This window comes from Drosophila montana, unplaced genomic scaffold, assembly GCF_035044405.1.
Source record: "Drosophila montana isolate Dmon_TW-CO22-7 unplaced genomic scaffold, ASM3504440v1 contig_3217_1, whole genome shotgun sequence".
Taxonomy (NCBI): Eukaryota; Metazoa; Arthropoda; class Insecta; order Diptera; family Drosophilidae; genus Drosophila; species Drosophila montana.
The window spans coordinates 1,784,024-1,801,423 of record NW_026998097.1 but is presented as its reverse complement, the minus strand read 5'-3'; the positions used below and the strand labels follow the sequence as shown (position 1 = coordinate 1,801,423).

The 17,400-nt window shown below is 45.6% G+C and overlaps 4 protein-coding genes across 6 annotated transcripts; 3 read left to right on the top strand and 1 right to left on the bottom strand.

Annotated features, from left to right (window-relative positions):
* The first annotated feature begins 3 nt into the window (after nt 1-3).
* Nucleotides 4-5,760, top strand: Sap130 (Sin3A-associated protein 130). 3 transcript variants are annotated; one of them, XM_064689297.1, is made up of 10 exons: nt 4-146; nt 353-468; nt 982-1,683; nt 1,753-2,364; nt 2,803-4,307; nt 4,371-4,612; nt 4,684-5,011; nt 5,087-5,257; nt 5,313-5,420; nt 5,480-5,760. In XM_064689297.1, the coding sequence occupies exons 2-10, from the start codon at nt 390-392 to the stop codon at nt 5,627-5,629; spliced, it is 3,897 nt and encodes a 1,298-aa protein (XP_064545367.1). In that variant the 5' UTR covers nt 4-146; nt 353-389; the 3' UTR covers nt 5,630-5,760. The 3 variants fall into 3 exon arrangements, with proteins under 3 accessions (XP_064545367.1, XP_064545366.1, XP_064545365.1); XM_064689296.1 differs by having other exon boundaries at nt 979-1,683; XM_064689295.1 differs by having other exon boundaries at nt 820-1,683.
* A 540-nt stretch (nt 5,761-6,300) lies between these two features.
* Sf3a2 (splicing factor 3a subunit 2) lies at nt 6,301-7,206 on the bottom strand. Its single transcript, XM_064689053.1, has one exon. It carries the CDS (start codon nt 7,127-7,129, stop codon nt 6,347-6,349), a length of 783 nt encoding a protein of 260 aa, XP_064545123.1. The 5' UTR covers nt 7,130-7,206; the 3' UTR covers nt 6,301-6,346.
* Nucleotides 7,207-9,277: 2,071 nt separating this feature from the next.
* Nucleotides 9,278-12,619, top strand: LOC135433346 (platelet binding protein GspB-like). Its single transcript, XM_064689364.1, has 3 exons — nt 9,278-9,931; nt 10,637-12,555; nt 12,611-12,619. The coding sequence occupies exons 1-3, from the start codon at nt 9,571-9,573 to the stop codon at nt 12,617-12,619; spliced, it is 2,289 nt and encodes a 762-aa protein (XP_064545434.1). The 5' UTR covers nt 9,278-9,570.
* Nucleotides 12,400-17,284, top strand: LOC135433371 (uncharacterized). The gene is made up of 9 exons (XM_064689395.1): nt 12,400-14,118; nt 14,180-14,517; nt 14,586-14,809; nt 14,876-14,927; nt 15,292-15,479; nt 15,540-16,036; nt 16,125-16,281; nt 16,340-16,546; nt 16,615-17,284. Exons 1-9 carry the CDS (start codon nt 12,670-12,672, stop codon nt 17,127-17,129), a joined length of 3,627 nt encoding a protein of 1,208 aa, XP_064545465.1. The 5' UTR covers nt 12,400-12,669; the 3' UTR covers nt 17,130-17,284.
* The last annotated feature ends 116 nt before the right edge of the window (nt 17,285-17,400 follow it).

Below are 17,400 nucleotides of genomic sequence, written 5' to 3'. Positions count from 1 at the left end.
TTATTTATATTATCGATAAAAAAGAAGCGATATGCATACGTCTCTAAGGAGCATTACCATTATTAAAATAAACAGAAGGGTACACAATAAATAGTGAAAAGTCTTATTTTGTACACAGTGTACACAAATATAAGAAAAAACGCAAGGTAAATAAATTTGAAAAGAAACAGCATTGATAAATACAATTTAAGGTACAATTTGAGTGCGTGTGCATTTAAAACCTCTACACATATATACATACAAACGTATGCAATTGTATACATATATAAGTATGTATGAACAGTGGTTTGATAAGAAAAACGCAACAGCATAAAGACGAATATTAAATTAGTTTTGATTGATACTTTTACAGTATTTTTATCAACAAATTTACTGCGTTTTTGGAAAGCATGAGCGCGTCAAGTGAAGGTGGAGCAGGCGGTGCGGTGGGTGGCAGCGCTGGAGGTACAGCTACGACTACGGCGCCTGGTATGTATTTGATGCGATATCTATAATGTATACTCACATAGGTAGATATAAATACATATATGTGTTGGCATTAGTGTGTATACATAACATTTTTGGGCTTTGCAATTGCACGTGTATGTGTGTGCCAGTGTACTTGTTAGTTCTCTTTTATGGTCGCATACGCGCGCAGTGTTTGTTACAATTTTCTTTTCCCTCACATTCGTAGCATATGGCTGTGTGTAAGTGTGTGTATGTTTTGTTGTTATTGTGAATCTGTCGTAGCGATGCCAGCTATTATTTTTCGTGGCGTTGCCAATTACAATAAGCTAGAAAAGTGTTGCTCCATTCCTTTTTTTATTTTCTAAAATACAGCCACATTAAAAGCCGTTAAGATACGCACTCATCCCCATCTAAATACAATGCACTTGATATCCAACACAACAAAACAAAATGCAATGGTATCACCCACACAATCGCACGTACACTTGCGTGGCGCCATTAACAGATACTCATTACCTCATTTGCCACCAGCAGCACATTCCACAGTTGCCGCCAAGATAACGCACGTGAAGGCCGACGGTGGCATTTCTATAACCGGAACGCCCATCATTAGCGGCGGCACCATTAAAGTGGCCACCGGCGGGAACACTGTGCAGACATCGCTCAGCGGCACACCCATTGCCTTGAACACTGGCCAGGCTACCACTGCCGCCTCCATACGAGCCATTGGCGCCGGCGGCCAGTCGACACAGGTGCGCGTCGTCATGCCCATGATCAAGCAGCTGGAGAATGTCACAGCCACGGGCCGAACACAAATCACAGCCATACCAGCGACGCCGGCACGCAGCGTCTCGAATGCATCCATTACGGTGACACGGCCAGTTACACAGGCCACTTATTTGCCGCGTGCCAGCGTCACGGCCACCCATATGAGCGGCGTGGGTGTGACGGGGGCCCAACGACTGGTCACCCCGCTGCGTGCGACATCCACGGCCAGCGTCAGTCCGGCCCCCACGGGCCTCAGTAGTACGGGTAATTTTGTACGCACCTCGCAGCCCTCCACGGTCATCTCGTCGGCCAATAGCACCGCTACGGCGGCCTGGATGCAGAGCAACACCGGGCAGGTACAACTCATACGTGCCATTCATCAACCCAGGCAACGCATCATTACCACATCAGCGGGCGTGACCGGCGCCAACGTGTCCACGACAGCCACACCTGTTCAGACGCCAACATGTGAGCAGAGAATCATGTTAAAAAACTATCAGATCTTTTATAAATAATTGCAAATGTTCCTTCTTCTAGCTCTTACAGTTTCTGCAGCACAGCCGATGCCGCCGCAGCCATCAGGACCCACGGGTATTCCTCAGGCTTATGTTGCCACCGTTCTGCCACCGCGCCAGCACCAAGCGACGCTGGTCTATTCCTCAAATATGTCAGCTGCCGGCTCGCCCAACACGATTCCAAATCAGCAGTTCAATCCTCGATTTGCCGTTGCCACGCCTATCGGCAGCGCTACGAGCACAGCCACAACACCGGGCGGCACCACGGTTACGCCGCGTCAGGTACGTCCCATACCGTTGGGCAAAAGCTTTCCGGCCACCAAGCTGAACACCACAAGCATAAGCATTCGAGCGCCCAGCATACCTCAGCTAAACTCCAACGTTGCTCCGCCCACACCAGTGAGCGTCTCCGGTGGCGTCACGGTGGCAGGTCGAGGGCCTGGTGGCACTGGCGCAGGAACAAACGTTGCGCCCGTTGCCCTAACTGCCGCAAATTTGCCCACCACACGGATCATTCAGCTGCAGCAGCCGGCAACTGGCGGTGCGCACCAAATCATTGGATCTACAACTCGTCTGGCCCCGAATGTGATGTTGCAGCCCTTCCTCATGAGCACCAGCGCGGCGGCCAAAATGGGTAAGTGCATAAGGTTTCGATATTATAGAAAATAACACAATTGGTCCCATCAAATATTTTACATCTTTTAATTACAACAATTTGAAGGGGAATCAGAAATATATCTTATATTATATGTTTTTAAATTTTACATATATTTTAAACTAGTTAAGTTGTCGAGCTCTCGCAAGAGAAATTTGTTTTATGATAGTTAATCGATAGATTTCTAATCACGATTCAATTGCCTCGTGTAAACCTTGATGAACGTAAACAGTTTGCAATTGACAGCTCATAGTAAGGTCTTATGTATGTGTATGTGGAGATATGCATAAATGGAGCTAAACATTCTCTGCGAATATATCTACAATCTATAGAAGTATGCTATGGGTGGATCATTTGTTATTATTTTATAAAAAAAAATGTATAGATATAACAATTTTTGATCGGTTTTCTTTGCAGGCATTCGACCGCCGGTTACAATGACCGCTAAGGTGCAGCCCTCGCTGACCATTACGCAGCTGAGTCCGATTGGCAAACTCTCGACGGCAGGCGGAGCTGGTGGGCCCACAATGGCGCCGCAAGGCGTGGCTAGCATACAGGCGGTGCCGAGTGTATCGGGCAGCGGTACGCCCAGCTCCGTGTCAGGTGGTAGCTCAGCAGCTGTGGCCGCTGCCGGCGGCGCCACGGTGCTGCCTTTGACGATTGGCGGACGTGGCGGACCCGCCAGCAACATTTTGACGGGCACACTGACGCCCATCAAGAATGCCAGCGGCATAACTGTGGGCAAAATGATGATGACACAGTCAGCTGGAGTGGATGTGTCAACCAGCAGTGGCTTGACGCCCGCTGGCACAGCGACCAACGTATTTATACAGCAACGCAGCGGTGGAGGCAGCGGGGTTAGCGTTTCAGCGACAGCGGCTACTTCTGTGGCTACCTCCTCGACAGGGACATCGTTTCTGCCGCCGGGCAGTTCGGCCATCTACTATGAGTCCATGCCAGCCTCAACGGGCGTTCTCTCGCTAACCACCACGACGGTCACCCAGAGCACCCATACGCATGGCCAGACTCACGCACAAGCCCAGGCACAAGCCCAATTGGTGAGCAGCAGTGGCGGCAGCAGCCTTTCCGTGTCCTCGCTCCCCTTTGCCAGCCATGCGCAGCAAGTGGGAACCGGCGGCGGATCCACAGCCACATTTACGGTGCTACCATCGTCGGCAGCTGCAGGTGGCAATCGCACCATTGGACATCAGCAGCTCATTATACCGGCGGGCGCTGCACATGCAGCTGGTGGACAACCTCAGCACATGGTCATACCATTGCACACATCCGTCAAGGTGACAACAGGAGCCGTGCCAACAACGACCGGCGGCGGCGCCACAGTTAGTGCATTGCCTATGCCAGTGCCGGTCGCGGCAAATACACTCGTGTCCAGTTTCATGCGCAAACGAGATGCAGAGGGGTCGCCCATACGTGGTGTCAAGAATTTGGCGCCCACGCTGCTCTCCATGAGCAGCAATAGTAACGCCTCAGCAACGGTGGGAAATGTTACTGCGGTGAATCTAGCTGGCGGCTCGGCCTTTAATTTACAGCCAGTCACAGTGACGCCGGCGCCGCAACCACCGACCACAACAGCGGTCAGCTCAGCCCTAACTGTTGAGGCACTGGCCAAAAAGGAACGGGAGCGTGTCAGTTCCGCTGTCGCAGCAGCAGCAGCTGCAATTGGTGCCTCATCGGCGTCCACAGCGTCAATCTCGACAACAGCTGGTAGCATTGTGAGCACACGAAATGTGCGTGCCGAGTCGCCGGCTTCTTCTGATGGCTCCACTACAGTCTCGGCGAACTCTTCGCCCGGCGTGGATCAGCAAATGCAGGACAGCAATCTGTCGATTAACCGAATTGGCGACGAACCCACAGGAACTGCAGTGCGCGACAATGCCACACACTTTAATCCCATAAACGAGGTGAGTTATTCTTTTGATCATCAATTCGAACTCGACTCGACTTAATCCTTGCATGCTTTCCAGCTGTACTCATCACATCAATCGCCGCTACCGCAGAATGTGACGCATACAACGCTGGGCGCACGTGGCAGCGGTGTTGCTAGCGCTTTTGTGGATGTGCCACAGCAGCAGGCATCGCATCTGGTAACAACACAAGCAACCACACTGACGGCGAGTCAATTGCAGCAGGCGCGCATGAATGGCACCGGCGGAAATGGCAGCAATTCCGATTACGGCTTAGCGCGCAAGAAACCGCGACGATCCACGTGAGTTGTGAATATTTTACCATATGTAAATATGTTAAACGAAACGTTTGCTTTGCTTTATAAACCCGCAGCAACGATAGTCAGCACTCCAATCAAAGTCAGGCATCGCTATCACTGTCCCTGCCACCGCCAATGGGCAGTGTTAGCAGCCACAGCAGCAGCACCACACAAGAGACAGCAGCGACTTTCACGCAACAGCAGCAGCAGCAGCAACACAACAACGGCGGCCTGCTGGTAACCGCCGCCGGCAGCGCAGCCACCACGCCCAATGCTAGCGCTGGCGATGTGAACAATCATCGTGTGGCTGGCAGCGGTACGCCGGCCGTTGCTGGCAACAAGGAGAACGCAAATCCTGTGGACTTTGTGCTGCGACGTCCGCGTAATTGTGCACTGCTCAATGTGAGTTACTACAACAAATGGGCATCCGTCCAAACTGTTTATGATTATAACACACGATTCTTGTCCATAATGCAGACATACAAGCCGACGCACAAGCTGGCGAACAATCATTTCCATCGATACACGGACGTAAAGCCGCGCGATGAACGACGTGCTACAGTCATCGATCTGGCCAATCAACCAAATGTTCAGAAGAAGATTAGCGGCTGGAAGATTCATCATTTGCGCTCGCAAATGGAGGACTTGGTAAGATCAAACAATTTCTTTTAGAGAGTTGCTTTATACATATTCAAATTTACAGAATGATTCGGAAATGGTTAGCTTAAGCCAACTGGAAACTATGTTGAAGGTACTGGAAAAGGACAAAGACAAACTCGGCGAAATAGAGCGAATTAGTGAGCTTTTAAAGGTGAGTCTTAATCGATATGGATATATATTTGCGTAACTAACTGTAACTTTTCTTCACAGGGCAACATACAACGTAGCAAGATTATTACCGATGGCATCAACGAGGCCCAAAATCAGTTAATGAAGATCTTTGATCACAAACCTCACGTCTCGGACATAATCAATCGTTTGCAATCGAAGCGCAATTTTAAGAAACGCGAGAAATTATAATTATGTTGAAAATTTAAAGCGAATCGAAGCCTACAACGACACGTTGCGCCTTTAGCTATATATTCATATATTGATAAGTTTGTATATTGCCTAAGATAACTATGTACGTCATTAGTTTTAAAGTAATTTAATTTTTACGCATAAAAGTTTGTAGATAAAACTTTACAAAAACAGAAAACTAAAGAAGAAATCACACAAAATAACTACACAATTATCATTAAGTATGTAATATTTTTTCAAGTTCTTAAGCAAAGAAATAATAGAAATTCTATTTGTGTTCTTTTATTGATTGATAGACGACTAAGATTTTAGTTTACATGCAACCTGCCAGCGATTCAAGTGGAGATTTTACTGAATTGCCCCGACTAAGCTGGCTCATTGTTGTCCACCTTCTCCCATTATTTATTTATTATTACATCAACATTCTATTCTGTGTTAAATTACAATCCTCATCCTAGTTCTGCAAAATGTTTGTGGCCAAAAAAGGCAGCTGCAGAACATATGGGATTTGAGATGACTTCCTGCAAATGAAGCTTGCCATGTCAAGGCAACGCTCTTTTGGCAATGGGAATGCTTTCATGGCAAACCGCAGGTAGAATTTTCCAAGACTCTGTCTTAGCGAGCACGTGCATCATACGTAATTTTGATTCCCGCCGAGAAAGATGTAAATCTTTACAGAAAAGTATTGTTTTTATTGTTACTATTAGAAGAGATAGGTTACATAGGTGGTGGTGGCGGCACGCCATTGAACATGGGATGCATGGCCGGACGTGGTGGACCCGGCATGGGAAAGCCGGCTGGCGGTCCCAGGGCGCGATGCAAATTCGGCGGCGGTGGAGGCAATATCTTTGGCTCAAATTTGAACGCAAACTGCAAGAAAAATTGCTTGGTATCTCGATTCCAGTGCGTCCAGAACTTGCCCTCCGTTTTCTCCACTTCCCGCGACGGCACCTTAAAGCCAATGGTTTCATAGGGTTCGGCAGCGAAGAGCAGATACTGCCACTTACGATCTGGTGGCTCAATCTTTTGCTCATATGCGGACATGAAGCGATGGCGGGGCACAATGCCGTCGCTTATCTCTGGATAATCGATCTGGAAGAGCAGCGACTGCTGACCATTGGTGGGCTCTCGCTGCTTTGTCACTCGGTATCCGGGACGACCGATTTTCACAAACTTTTTGGGCTCCACGCGCGGCTTCTCGGGCGCTAGAAGCGAAGAGGGCGCATCTTTGGCCTCTTTGGCTGCACGACGGGCCAAATTCTCCTGATGCTTTTTGCCCTGTGTGTGCGCCAAGTAGCTGCCTTCGTTGTTGTGGAGTGTCAGGCACAGTTTGCACTCATAGGAGCCGAGATGGTTTTTCATAAAATACGGATCCTTGTTTAGATCGATGGTTTCGAGCGCCAACTGTCGCAGGCGTTCTTTTCGCTCGCGATTTGTCTCCGACCAGGAGGCGACGCCACCGCTACCGGTTTTGCCACCGGCGCGATTCTGGAAATCCATGTTTTTTGTGAATTTAACTAAATCAACCTTTTACAAGAAAAGCAAACGCTGTATTTTTGCTAAACAGGGTTGTCAAATTGTGTTTGACATACAAAATTATCGATTATAATCAATACCGATATTTTCTGTAAATGATACCACTAACCAAATAACATATAGACTGGACAAACCCTACTTTTGAGGGTGACATTCGATATTTCTGCGGCTGGTCCAAACTCGCCTTCGTTTTTGTTCGGGTTCGAGACATGCCCGCATGCTCTCAGAAGCAAGAGAGTAAGAATACATATGGCCTGTGTCGGGGAACGGCAACGCTGTCTTTTTACTCGCTCACTCTACAAGAAACTGCTGTGGCTTACTATCATCCATATGATTTGTGCGATAGAACGGCATCGCTGTTTTTTATCTCGCTCCCACTACAGGAAACTGCTTTGGCTTACTCTCAATGCTCTTTCAATTTGTCTATGTACCGTTTAAATGTTTGTGTGTGTATGTGTCCGCACAAGCAAAAATGCCCACAAATTCAATTTCTCAAAAGTCGGTGGCATATCTTCCCTTTTGACGGGACGAGTAATATGAAATAATGAAAGGGTTTGCCAAGTCGATGCGAAATTCTTTCTTTTTAGCTCGTTCTTTTTCGAAAGGGTACCTAAGCGTTGGCATGTGTGCATTTAAAAGTTTTTGGACTTGCTATTCACGCATACTAACATATTTTGTATATGAATAGAAGCATTTATGCGCATGTGTGCCTGTTGGTCCCTGCCTGCCTGTCCGATCCAAATTTGACAATATTTTTGGACTTCTGAATTTCGAGCTCTACACACACACACAGAGACACAAATGTGTGTGAATGGGCTGATCATGGGCGCAAAATTTAAAAATATCATTATTGGCACGCGTCTGACGCGCGCTCTTCTTTTTATGATTTAGGGCTTGAATTGATGAATGAATGTTGACCCCTCATTACCTGCAGCAGCCCGTTGGGCCGAAAGGGTCAACTTTTGGCAAGCACCTGCACCTGCATATGTAGGTCAAGTGACTGATCACTTAACTAATTTTAGGAGCAATTATATATTGATAGTATTAATAATTTTATTGTCTTAAAATATTTAGCTTTTTCATATATGAATTTGATCTACAGGTAATGAGGGGTCAACATTCATTCATCAATTCAAGCCCTAAATCATAAAAAGAAGGGCGCGCATCAGACGCGTGCCAAAAATGATATTTTTAAATTTTGCGCCCATGATCAGCCCATTCACACACATTTGTGTCTCTATGTGTGTGTGTAGAGCTCGAAATTCGGAAATCCAAAAATATTGTCAAATTTGCATCGGACAGGCAGGCAGGGACCAACAGGCGCACACATGCGCATAAAGGCTTCTATTCATATACAAAATACGCAAATATGCGTGAATAGCAAGTCCAAAAACTTTTAAATGCACACATGCCAACGCTTAGGTACCCTTTCGAAGAAGAACGAGCTAAAATGAAAGAATTTCGCATCGACGGGGCAAACCCTATCATTATTTCATATTACTCGTCCCCTCAAAAGGGAAGATATGCCACCGACTTTTGACAAAAATTGAATTTCTGGGCATTTTTGCTTGTGCGGACAAATACACACACAAACATTTAAACGGTACATAGACAAATTGAAAGAGCATTGAGAGTAAGCCAAAGCAGTTTCCTGTAGTGGGAGCAAGATAAAAAACAGCGATGCCGTTCTATCGCACAAATCATATGAATGAGAGTAAGCCACAGCAGTTTCTTGTAGAGTGAGCGAGTAAAAAGACAGCGTTGCCGTTCCCCGACACAGGCCATATGTATTCTTACTCTCTTGCTTCTGAGAGCATGCGGGCATGTCTCGAACCCGAACAAAAACGAAGGCGAGTTTGGACCAGCCGCAGAAATATCGAATGTCACCCTCAAAAGTAGGGTTTGTCCAGTCTATATGTTATTTGGTTAGTGATGATACTGAACAATAACTAGTAAATTATCTGAGAATACAAATGGTTGCAATTATACTTTGTTATAAAAGACTATCCATTTGGCAATGAGCTGTGGCAAATGGTTCTTACGGCCTTTCATCGAATGCTGATTCTTCACAACAATCAGCCATTCACTCGATGTATCGATCATTTTATTAATGCTGGATATTGCTGCTTTTGACAAACGGTCACTCTTGTCAGTGTTAGGAGTTGCACATGTTTCGCATTTTTTGCATATAAAAGTTTAAATTAATTAAAAGTTCGGCTAATTATTAGCACTTAATAAGTGAGAGTAATAAATTGATATAATCCAAGTGTATAATACCTAGTTCGCGTTTCATTTGAATCTTGTATGCAGCCGGAAATGTGCTTCGAAAATAAATTGTAATGTAGATTTGTAATTTACGACAATTCGCTGCGTAATTGGATACACCAGACTATGCTTTAATTGAAATGGAAGAAGCGGAAAAGCATTGTTTTAAAACACCAGCAATGGCTAACGCTAGGCAGAACCAAGCAAAAAATAACAAGATGCCGATGTCTTCCTCGCAATCGCCGTCGCACAATGCGGGACCATCGCCCAAACGTATTATCAATAAAATACCATTGGATTTTAACAAATTAAAGCAGGTTGGCTTGCATGTGAAACTGGCAGAGGCATTGAGTAAACAAAATATGAATGCAAGCAAAAATATTGCATCAGCAACAACTGCTTCGACACCAGCATCTGCCGCCTCCTCTGCAGCAGCGCAGCCAAATGCGGCAACGCCTGCAATGCATACACAAAAGCAGCAGCAACGCGAGCAGCAGACTGGTAATTACATTAACTTAATTGAATTTTGCTATATCCGAAGAACAATAAAGCGTTTGTGGGGAAATTTGATTTAATTGTTTCAAATAATTATGTTATTATGTATCTGTATTGGCTATTATACGCAAATTCCGTTCTGTGGCGCTGCTGTGTAAGTTCGCGTAGTATTTTAATGTTGTCAATGGGTGTTCGGCCCGAGTTCGTGACGAGACCCGAGAGATGATTTATTTTTCTGAGTAAATCCGGTATATTTTTAACTACGATTTTTTATTTTATTTTTAGACTTCTATTACTGGCTATTTTATAGGTTATTTGTGTCAAAAAATTATCCGTCAAAACCATACCTCAGACGGTTAAATATTAACGCTAATACACCCTTATGTAGGGCATTATATTTTTTTTGAGCCCTAACCCTGCAAAATTCGTTCAAGTATTATACTTGACAGGGTTGTTTGGGTTCTTTCTGTGGTGTAGCATGATAATGTGCGTGGTGGGATGTTTGACTTTTAAGGCTAGACTTGTGGGCCAGGGTTCAATTCACATAACGGGATATTTTATTTTAAAATTTTTATAAAAAAATAATTTTTTTTGAAGGCCAATTTATCACATTAATTAGTTAATGTTCCTCATATATAATTATATATATATACTTATGTCGATTTTGATAAAATCTTAAGAGTTAACATGCATTTTTCAACCCAACTTCAGCTTCAAAGTCTGCCAGGAATAATAGCCCAACGACCACGTCTGAGCCATCGTCGCATATTAAAGCGCTCATTAAAAACAAAATAATGAACAAATCCGCACAATCCCAAGTACAACAACAGCCAATAGACACGGCAACAACAGCGTCCAGCACCGAGATTAGTGGAGCCCGCTCTGGAGCATCAGGGGGTTTTACTATGCCCATAGCGAAAGCCGACTTGACGGCGCGTGCCAAGCCGGCTCTGTTGCTCAATCTGGTGAATCAGTTGCCCAAGCAGCGAGCAACGTGTGGAAGCATCAAACCACAGCAGCAAAAGAGGCAGCAGGAGTCAACACCGCCAAGATCAACAACAGCCACGCCAAGCGCAGGAGCATCACCAGTACGAGCACGAGCACAAGCACCTCCACCGCCAGCAGCAGCATCTGCAGCGGCAGCTGCACCATTAGCGAAATCTCCGCCGCCGCTGATTGTTCTGGAGAACAAGGTGTTGGCCCCCAATGAGAAGATCGATTTGAGAGCTCTGCGGCTGCCGAACGGCCAATCCGCCGCAGTGCCACCCTCTGCGGTAACCATTGTGCCCACTACGCCCAATGAGCTCAGAAATGCAGACAATTTAAAAGCCGCAGATAAGGAGCCCACTGAAAAAGCCAAAGATATTTTGGGAAAATTACAGGGGGGGACTAGTGCAGCAAACGCACCGGTCAAAAAAATGATACTGAATGTCAACAAGCTGAAAGTGCCGCGTGAGGAGCTTGCTCAGTTGGCCAAGGAGGTGCGAAAACAAGCAATGCAGCATGTGCATCAACAGAAGCAGCCAAGCGCTGACATTCCAGCCACAATTGGCACTGGGCCAGTTTCCAGCCTTATCACAACTCCATCAGCAGCCATAAAAACAAAGATTTGCAATTCATCGATAACTCCAGTCGCCTCCACCTCTACCTCTTCGGCGACAACAATCCCGCCTACATCATTGATAACTCCAGTCGTAGAAACTTCCCCAAATCCGAAGGTGGCATCAGCTGACGAAGCAGGCAATAACCACGTGTCGTCGACCGCAACCACATCTATAGGAAAGCCCACATCATCATCTGTGCTAGTTAAATCAGAGCCGGAAAGCGATGAACTGTCCGCTGTGGATTTCATAGAACAGTTGACTGCCAAAAAAGATGCCGATTTAGATAACTATTTGGAGCTGTCCGCCGAGGAGCTGAGCATGAATGCCAAGTTTGGTAGTAGCCACAGCTCAAAGCCACCTGCAGTTACTGTTAGACCAGAGGACGACCTGCCCATAGGCAAGATATTGCAAATGCAGGATATGGATATATTGCATGCCACATTGAATGTGAATGGCAATAAGCCGAATGTCTTGTGTATTAGTCCCAATGCCATCAAGTTGCAAAGCAGCGCACGCCCTGAAGAGAATGAAGGTCCACCTGTCGATGATAAGGATGAAGAAAATCCAAGCATATCCAAGTTCCAACCGCTAAAGGTAACAGCTCCCAAACATGTGTATACCAATACAAAGAAAAAGACTCCTTTGACAAAGCTCCCAAGTTTGGTAGAGACATCACCCAACCAGGATGAGACGCCCGAAAAGCAAATGACTAAAGCGCCCGTCCGTGCGGCTGAAGCGGAGTGCGCGAAGGAGAAACCCCAACCCGTTAAGACAGTGCCTTACAAGCCCAAAAAGGGCAAAGTCAATTTGGTGCAACGCAACAAGAAAACAAGTGCTCCGAAGCTGAATGAGACGACCACAGCTAAAAAGGTTGCCGAAGAACCATTCCAAGTATCTGACACGGAAATCGAATCCGACATTTCTGAAGCGACGAGGGAAACTGCGGCTGCCAGAGAAACCACTACGAAAGCAGTGATAAATCCAGCGAGTGAAGATCTTGATGCAACTAAAAAGATCGAGAAAAACGTAGCAAATGTGGAAAGCACAAAAGCTGATAAAATTGTGATCTCAAATGAAACAGAAAGTGTGATAACTGAAGAAGCTGCAGACGGTAAGAAAACTGTTATCAATCCGGCTCAAATGAATCTCTCAAAGGAAAGGGACCTAACCCAGCTCTATAATCCGCCCAAGTTGCCGAAGCACAAACAAAACCCTTCAAAGCCAAAGGACAACCAGAATGAGGAAGACGCTCCAGAATCTGCGCCACCGTCAACTGTGTCACTTTTCGATGCCGTCAAACAGAAGGCAGCACCGTCGCAGGGTAAGCCGCAATTGCCTTTTCGAAGTACCGAGCAAAACATTCAGAGAGTAGAGCCCATGGACAGGACATTTGCAGAAGCATTAGGGATTCAAAATCTGGTTACTCAGCTGGCAGCAGAGAAAGTGTTGCCGCCGTCCAGCGAAGGGAAAGAGCTCAAGTCGGAGGAGACAGCTAAGCTGCCTAGAAAGAAACTGGTGAAGACAAGACCGGTGCTGAGCACCAAGAGATCTGCGAAGGCAGCCCAATCGCAGGCAACTGCTGCCGAATCCAAGGAAGTTGAACCATTGTTACCAAGGAAGAGACCGCTACTCCCGGAGAGCCAACAACGAGCAAAGACTTCCAGTACTAGTGATGACGATGGCGACATGTTTCATGGGTTCGATAATGGGGCGTCGAGCTGTAAGCGATTCAAGCACTCGGAGGAGAAAGAAACGGACATAAGTGATGATGCCTCACCTGATTACGATGAGATGGAAGTAGAGCCCCAGCCGGACATTAAATTGTCAGCCAAAAAAACCAAGACTGAATCTGTTGTTGACAACGCGCAGACAGCATCAATGCATACAGATGCTGCCGCAGTGAATCTGGAAGACGCCCAACCAACGGAGCTACTCAAAGAGGATACTCTAAAAAAAAAAACGTCTAAGAAAAAGTCTGCAATGCAGCAACCGGAATTACAGCAAAAGGCAAAACGACCTCGAACAGATAGTGCAAAAGTAAAAGAAGCAAAAAAGAAGCCGGAGTCGAAGTGGAAAGTAAAGGTAAAGAATGGTGAGCCTTCTACAGAATGTGCAAAGGAAGGAAATGTTTCAAATGCAGCTACGCCCGAAGAGACTGGGATGGAGGAACCAATCCCTGTCAAGAAAAAGCGAGGTCGTCCGCGTAAATCAGCTGTAATAGCTGACTCCACGAAAACATCACTTTCAGAGAGCGCGAATCTGTTGGACTCTCCCGCCGATAGTAGCATGCGACCGGTTGCTGCATCCACGCCGGACGCCAAGCGTCGCGGCCGCAAGACCAAAGATATTCAAACAGCCGACAATGAGAATATCTCTGAATCCTGCCGGCAGACAAACGAATTTTACCATCGCCTGCTGCTCACACGCAGCCGTCAGCAATTGGTCAGCGGGGTGGAGCTGCGCGAGGATAACGTTGGCGAGGGCGATCTTCAATGTGGCTTGTGCCACGCGCGTTGCGACAAGGCTGACTGGCGACTGCATCTCGGCGAGCACTACGGCGTCGGCTGGCTTATCGGAGAACCAGCTCCGGTATGTAGTATGTCTGCAATTCTGCAATAGAATCTTTTTTTACATTACGGATTTCTTTTAGTTGCTCTCGCGCAGTTCTGTATTGAAAATGATGAAAACTTATTTGGATGCGGGCCACAAGCGTTTGAGCTGTCGTCTCTGTCTTCGAAGTCTGACCTCCGCCCTGGGCATGATGTTACACCTGGAGGGCTGTGGCATCAAAGAGCGCATGGTGTGCGAGAACTGCAAAGGTAGCTATACCAAGCTCTCCTATCCGGCTCATGTTCGCACCTGCACCAAGCGACGGCGGCTGCTAAGCGACGAGGATCAGGCAACGCAGGCAGCAGCGGATGCAGAAATCGAAAATAGCGCACCTGTTTACAGTAATGCGGGTCGTACTAAACGCAAGTCCACATTGAAGTAAGTTAAGCATACTTATAAAAGGATATATGAAAAGAGAAATACATATGTTAAATTAATCTCTATAGAGCCGAAACAAAGTTGGAGAAGATTGCAGCGCAGACAAAAGAGCTCGGCGTCGATGAAACGGAAAACTCTCAAGGCTTCGATGGAGTTGCATTCGATTACGATTTGGGCACACAGAAAGCGTCATCCGACGAAGACGAATCGGATGGTGCGGATTCCAGTCAAACAGATGGAGATCATGCTAGATCGTCAACCAAAAAAGAACACAAACCAGCCCAAAAGACTTGTGAGTTAGTTAAATATGCAAATTAATTAAAAGTTAGTTAGTTATGAATTCCAATTCTACTTGCAGTATACGGACGTATAAACGTTAAAAAAGTGATGAAGGATCGCTGGAACCATTTGTGAGTTTTAAATTGTCTTCAAATTGTCAAACAGCAACATTTTTGACCACTTAAATTGTGGCTAGACCGCGAGCTGAGTCGAAATAGCCATGTCCGTCTGTCAGTATAAGACATAATATATGCACAGCTTAAGGCACAATTTCCTTTTCTTTTCCGTAATCAAATTCTATATCACTTTTTGTGATTATTTTGAATACCTTTGATTAGATAGCCGTGGGCTTTTGAGAAGGTTTATTTAACACCTGAGTACAGAGTGTTTGCTGCTAGACAAAGTTGTTGTTTATAGTGCAAGAATTTGATAATAATAAATTTATGTGGGTATTTTTGCATTTAATTTAATTTCGTAATATTTCCATTTTAATAGCACCGAAACAAATTATGCCAAAAGCATTTTGTATCCGCATCTTGTGCCCCGCTATGAGAAGCTTTCAGCTGCCGATACAAGACAGTTGCTGCCTTCCAAGGACTCCACATCCATGCGCTATGCCTATGACACGGTGGATGATAATGGCTGGATGCAGTTGAAGCCCATGGAGGGCTTCAGTAAAGAGCGTAAGTAACACGCTATATTGTTATGATTTAATCATTTAATCAATTTTATATCCGTTGCAGACGAATGTATATTGTATCTGGGCAACGCTATTAAGGAGCTGGCGTGGGTGCCATTGCCTTCGACGGTAGAGACGCAGTATTTGTTGTGCTCGCAGCGCAACAAGGTGCTCGGCTATTCCCGTCAATTCAAGGACAAACCGGAGAATGCCTTGCTATTATTGATTGAATGCAAAATGCCGCCAGCTGGCGACGATAGCGCGTGGACTCTGCAGACGCGACTGCATTATGGCATATGCGTGCCAGAGGGACCTGTACATAGCCTGGCATTTATGGCCAGCGGTGGCTACGATGAGTCCATTAACCGATTAGGTCTTCTGGCCGTGGGAGGTTCATCGGGTGCGGTCATTTACGCGCTGCCCTTGCATTTAAATAACGAGACCGAGCAGGCTGATGGAAAGGAGCTTGATGATGTTATTGTATTGCAACCGTTGCTTACACTTAACTTGGACTTAGATAATCCTATGCAGGATCCGTGCACTAAAATATGCTGGTCTGAGGTGAGTACTCTGCACGCTACTTAAAACTAAATATGATAATCTAATCGATGTATGTTATATTAATTTAATTTGTCTGGTTAAAATTAAGAGCTCTGGTCATAATTTGCTTGTAAGTGGCTATGCCAGCGGTAATGTTGCCTTTTATGATATTTCCGATGAGCAGGGACTCAATTGCATTGAGCGAAATAATCAACGACACTTTCTACCCGCACATTTCTTCTATTTTGGCGAGCGGAACATATATAGTAAGTAGATGTGAAATAGGAGTATATCTTTACCTTACGTACTCCCTATGCTATTAAGATTTGGAGCTGCATTATGACACGAGCGGAGCACGTTGGTTAGCCATAGGCACCAACATGCGAAAACTGTGGGTCTATGACATAGCCAACTGGTCGCAGCCGTTGCCAATTTCGGGTGATACCGTATGCAATATGTTTATGGGCGGCCTCAACTGGTCTCCTTTGTGGGAGGCATTGGCCGTTGGTTGCACCGAGGTGTATAAGTCTCGTAAGTTCCTGCAACGCTTTCCGTAATTGCATCCATCTAAATACTATACATTTTGGTTCGATCTTCAGAGTTTCCACGCTTGCTCGCGCTCAATCCATCGGGCATTAGTTTTAGCCATTCGACGCTGGATGTGGTGCTGAGCAGCCCACGTGGAATCCATTTTAATTGGGAGCAGTTGACATTGGTTGCAGCAACGGATAACGGCGATGTTGCCTTTTTACAATGTAATCAATTCAATTTGGAAATGATGCTACAAAAGCGAACCACAAATTGTCGTACTGTGTGCTCAACGGAGCCGTGCCTTTTGAGCGGTGCTCCAGAGTCGAACACCATTAGCCCCGAACAGTTTAAGCGAGACTATGGACTGATCCTGAAGCCACTCAAAAATGTGCCCAATGACAAAAAGTCAACGTACATAAACCTGAAGCGACGACCCAGCTTTGATCTGTTGAACTTAATGCGCTTCAATAGTGTACGTTGGAATTGGAATGAGCCCGCACGTAACTGGGTAGTCGTCGGTGCTGAGCACGGTTTGCTTCGTATCATTAAATTTGAGGAAGGGAAACACTTTCGTTTCTTTTAATAAACACGTTATTGAGATTTTAATTTTAACATATAGTTATGCTAGTTGCTTTTTAAGAAGTTACGGCTTATGAAGTTTGACGCTCTTGAAGATTTTTGAATAACTTGTAATAATTTATTAGTAGCTGTTATGATAATAGGCGTAATAATGTATATATAAAGCTATATTTATATGTATTTAAAATGATATCATGTAATTACATTACTGAAAGTATGTAATATATATTTAAATAATGAACTATATTTATTACATTTATAAATGCGAATATAAA

Excerpts from the sequence above, each read along its gene's own strand:
- Sap130 (XM_064689295.1), top strand. The coding sequence starts at position 390 with ATGAGCGCGTCAAGTGAAGGTGGAGCAGGCGGTGCGGTGGGTGGCAGC. Across the intron at positions 4,613-4,683 it reads AAGAAACCGCGACGATCCAC|CAACGATAGTCAGCACTCCA; the intron begins GTGAGTTGTGAA and ends ATAAACCCGCAG. Across the intron at positions 5,258-5,312 it reads GCTCGCAAATGGAGGACTTG|AATGATTCGGAAATGGTTAG; the intron begins GTAAGATCAAAC and ends TCAAATTTACAG.
- Sf3a2 (XM_064689053.1), bottom strand. The coding sequence starts at position 7,129 with ATGGATTTCCAGAATCGCGCCGGTGGCAAAACCGGTAGCGGTGGCGTC.
- LOC135433346 (XM_064689364.1), top strand. The coding sequence starts at position 9,571 with ATGGAAGAAGCGGAAAAGCATTGTTTTAAAACACCAGCAATGGCTAAC. Across the intron at positions 9,932-10,636 it reads GCAACGCGAGCAGCAGACTG|CTTCAAAGTCTGCCAGGAAT; the intron begins GTAATTACATTA and ends ACCCAACTTCAG.
- LOC135433371 (XM_064689395.1), top strand. The coding sequence starts at position 12,670 with ATGAATCTCTCAAAGGAAAGGGACCTAACCCAGCTCTATAATCCGCCC. Across the intron at positions 14,119-14,179 it reads TTATCGGAGAACCAGCTCCG|TTGCTCTCGCGCAGTTCTGT; the intron begins GTATGTAGTATG and ends GATTTCTTTTAG. Across the intron at positions 15,480-15,539 it reads GGAGGGCTTCAGTAAAGAGC|ACGAATGTATATTGTATCTG; the intron begins GTAAGTAACACG and ends TATCCGTTGCAG.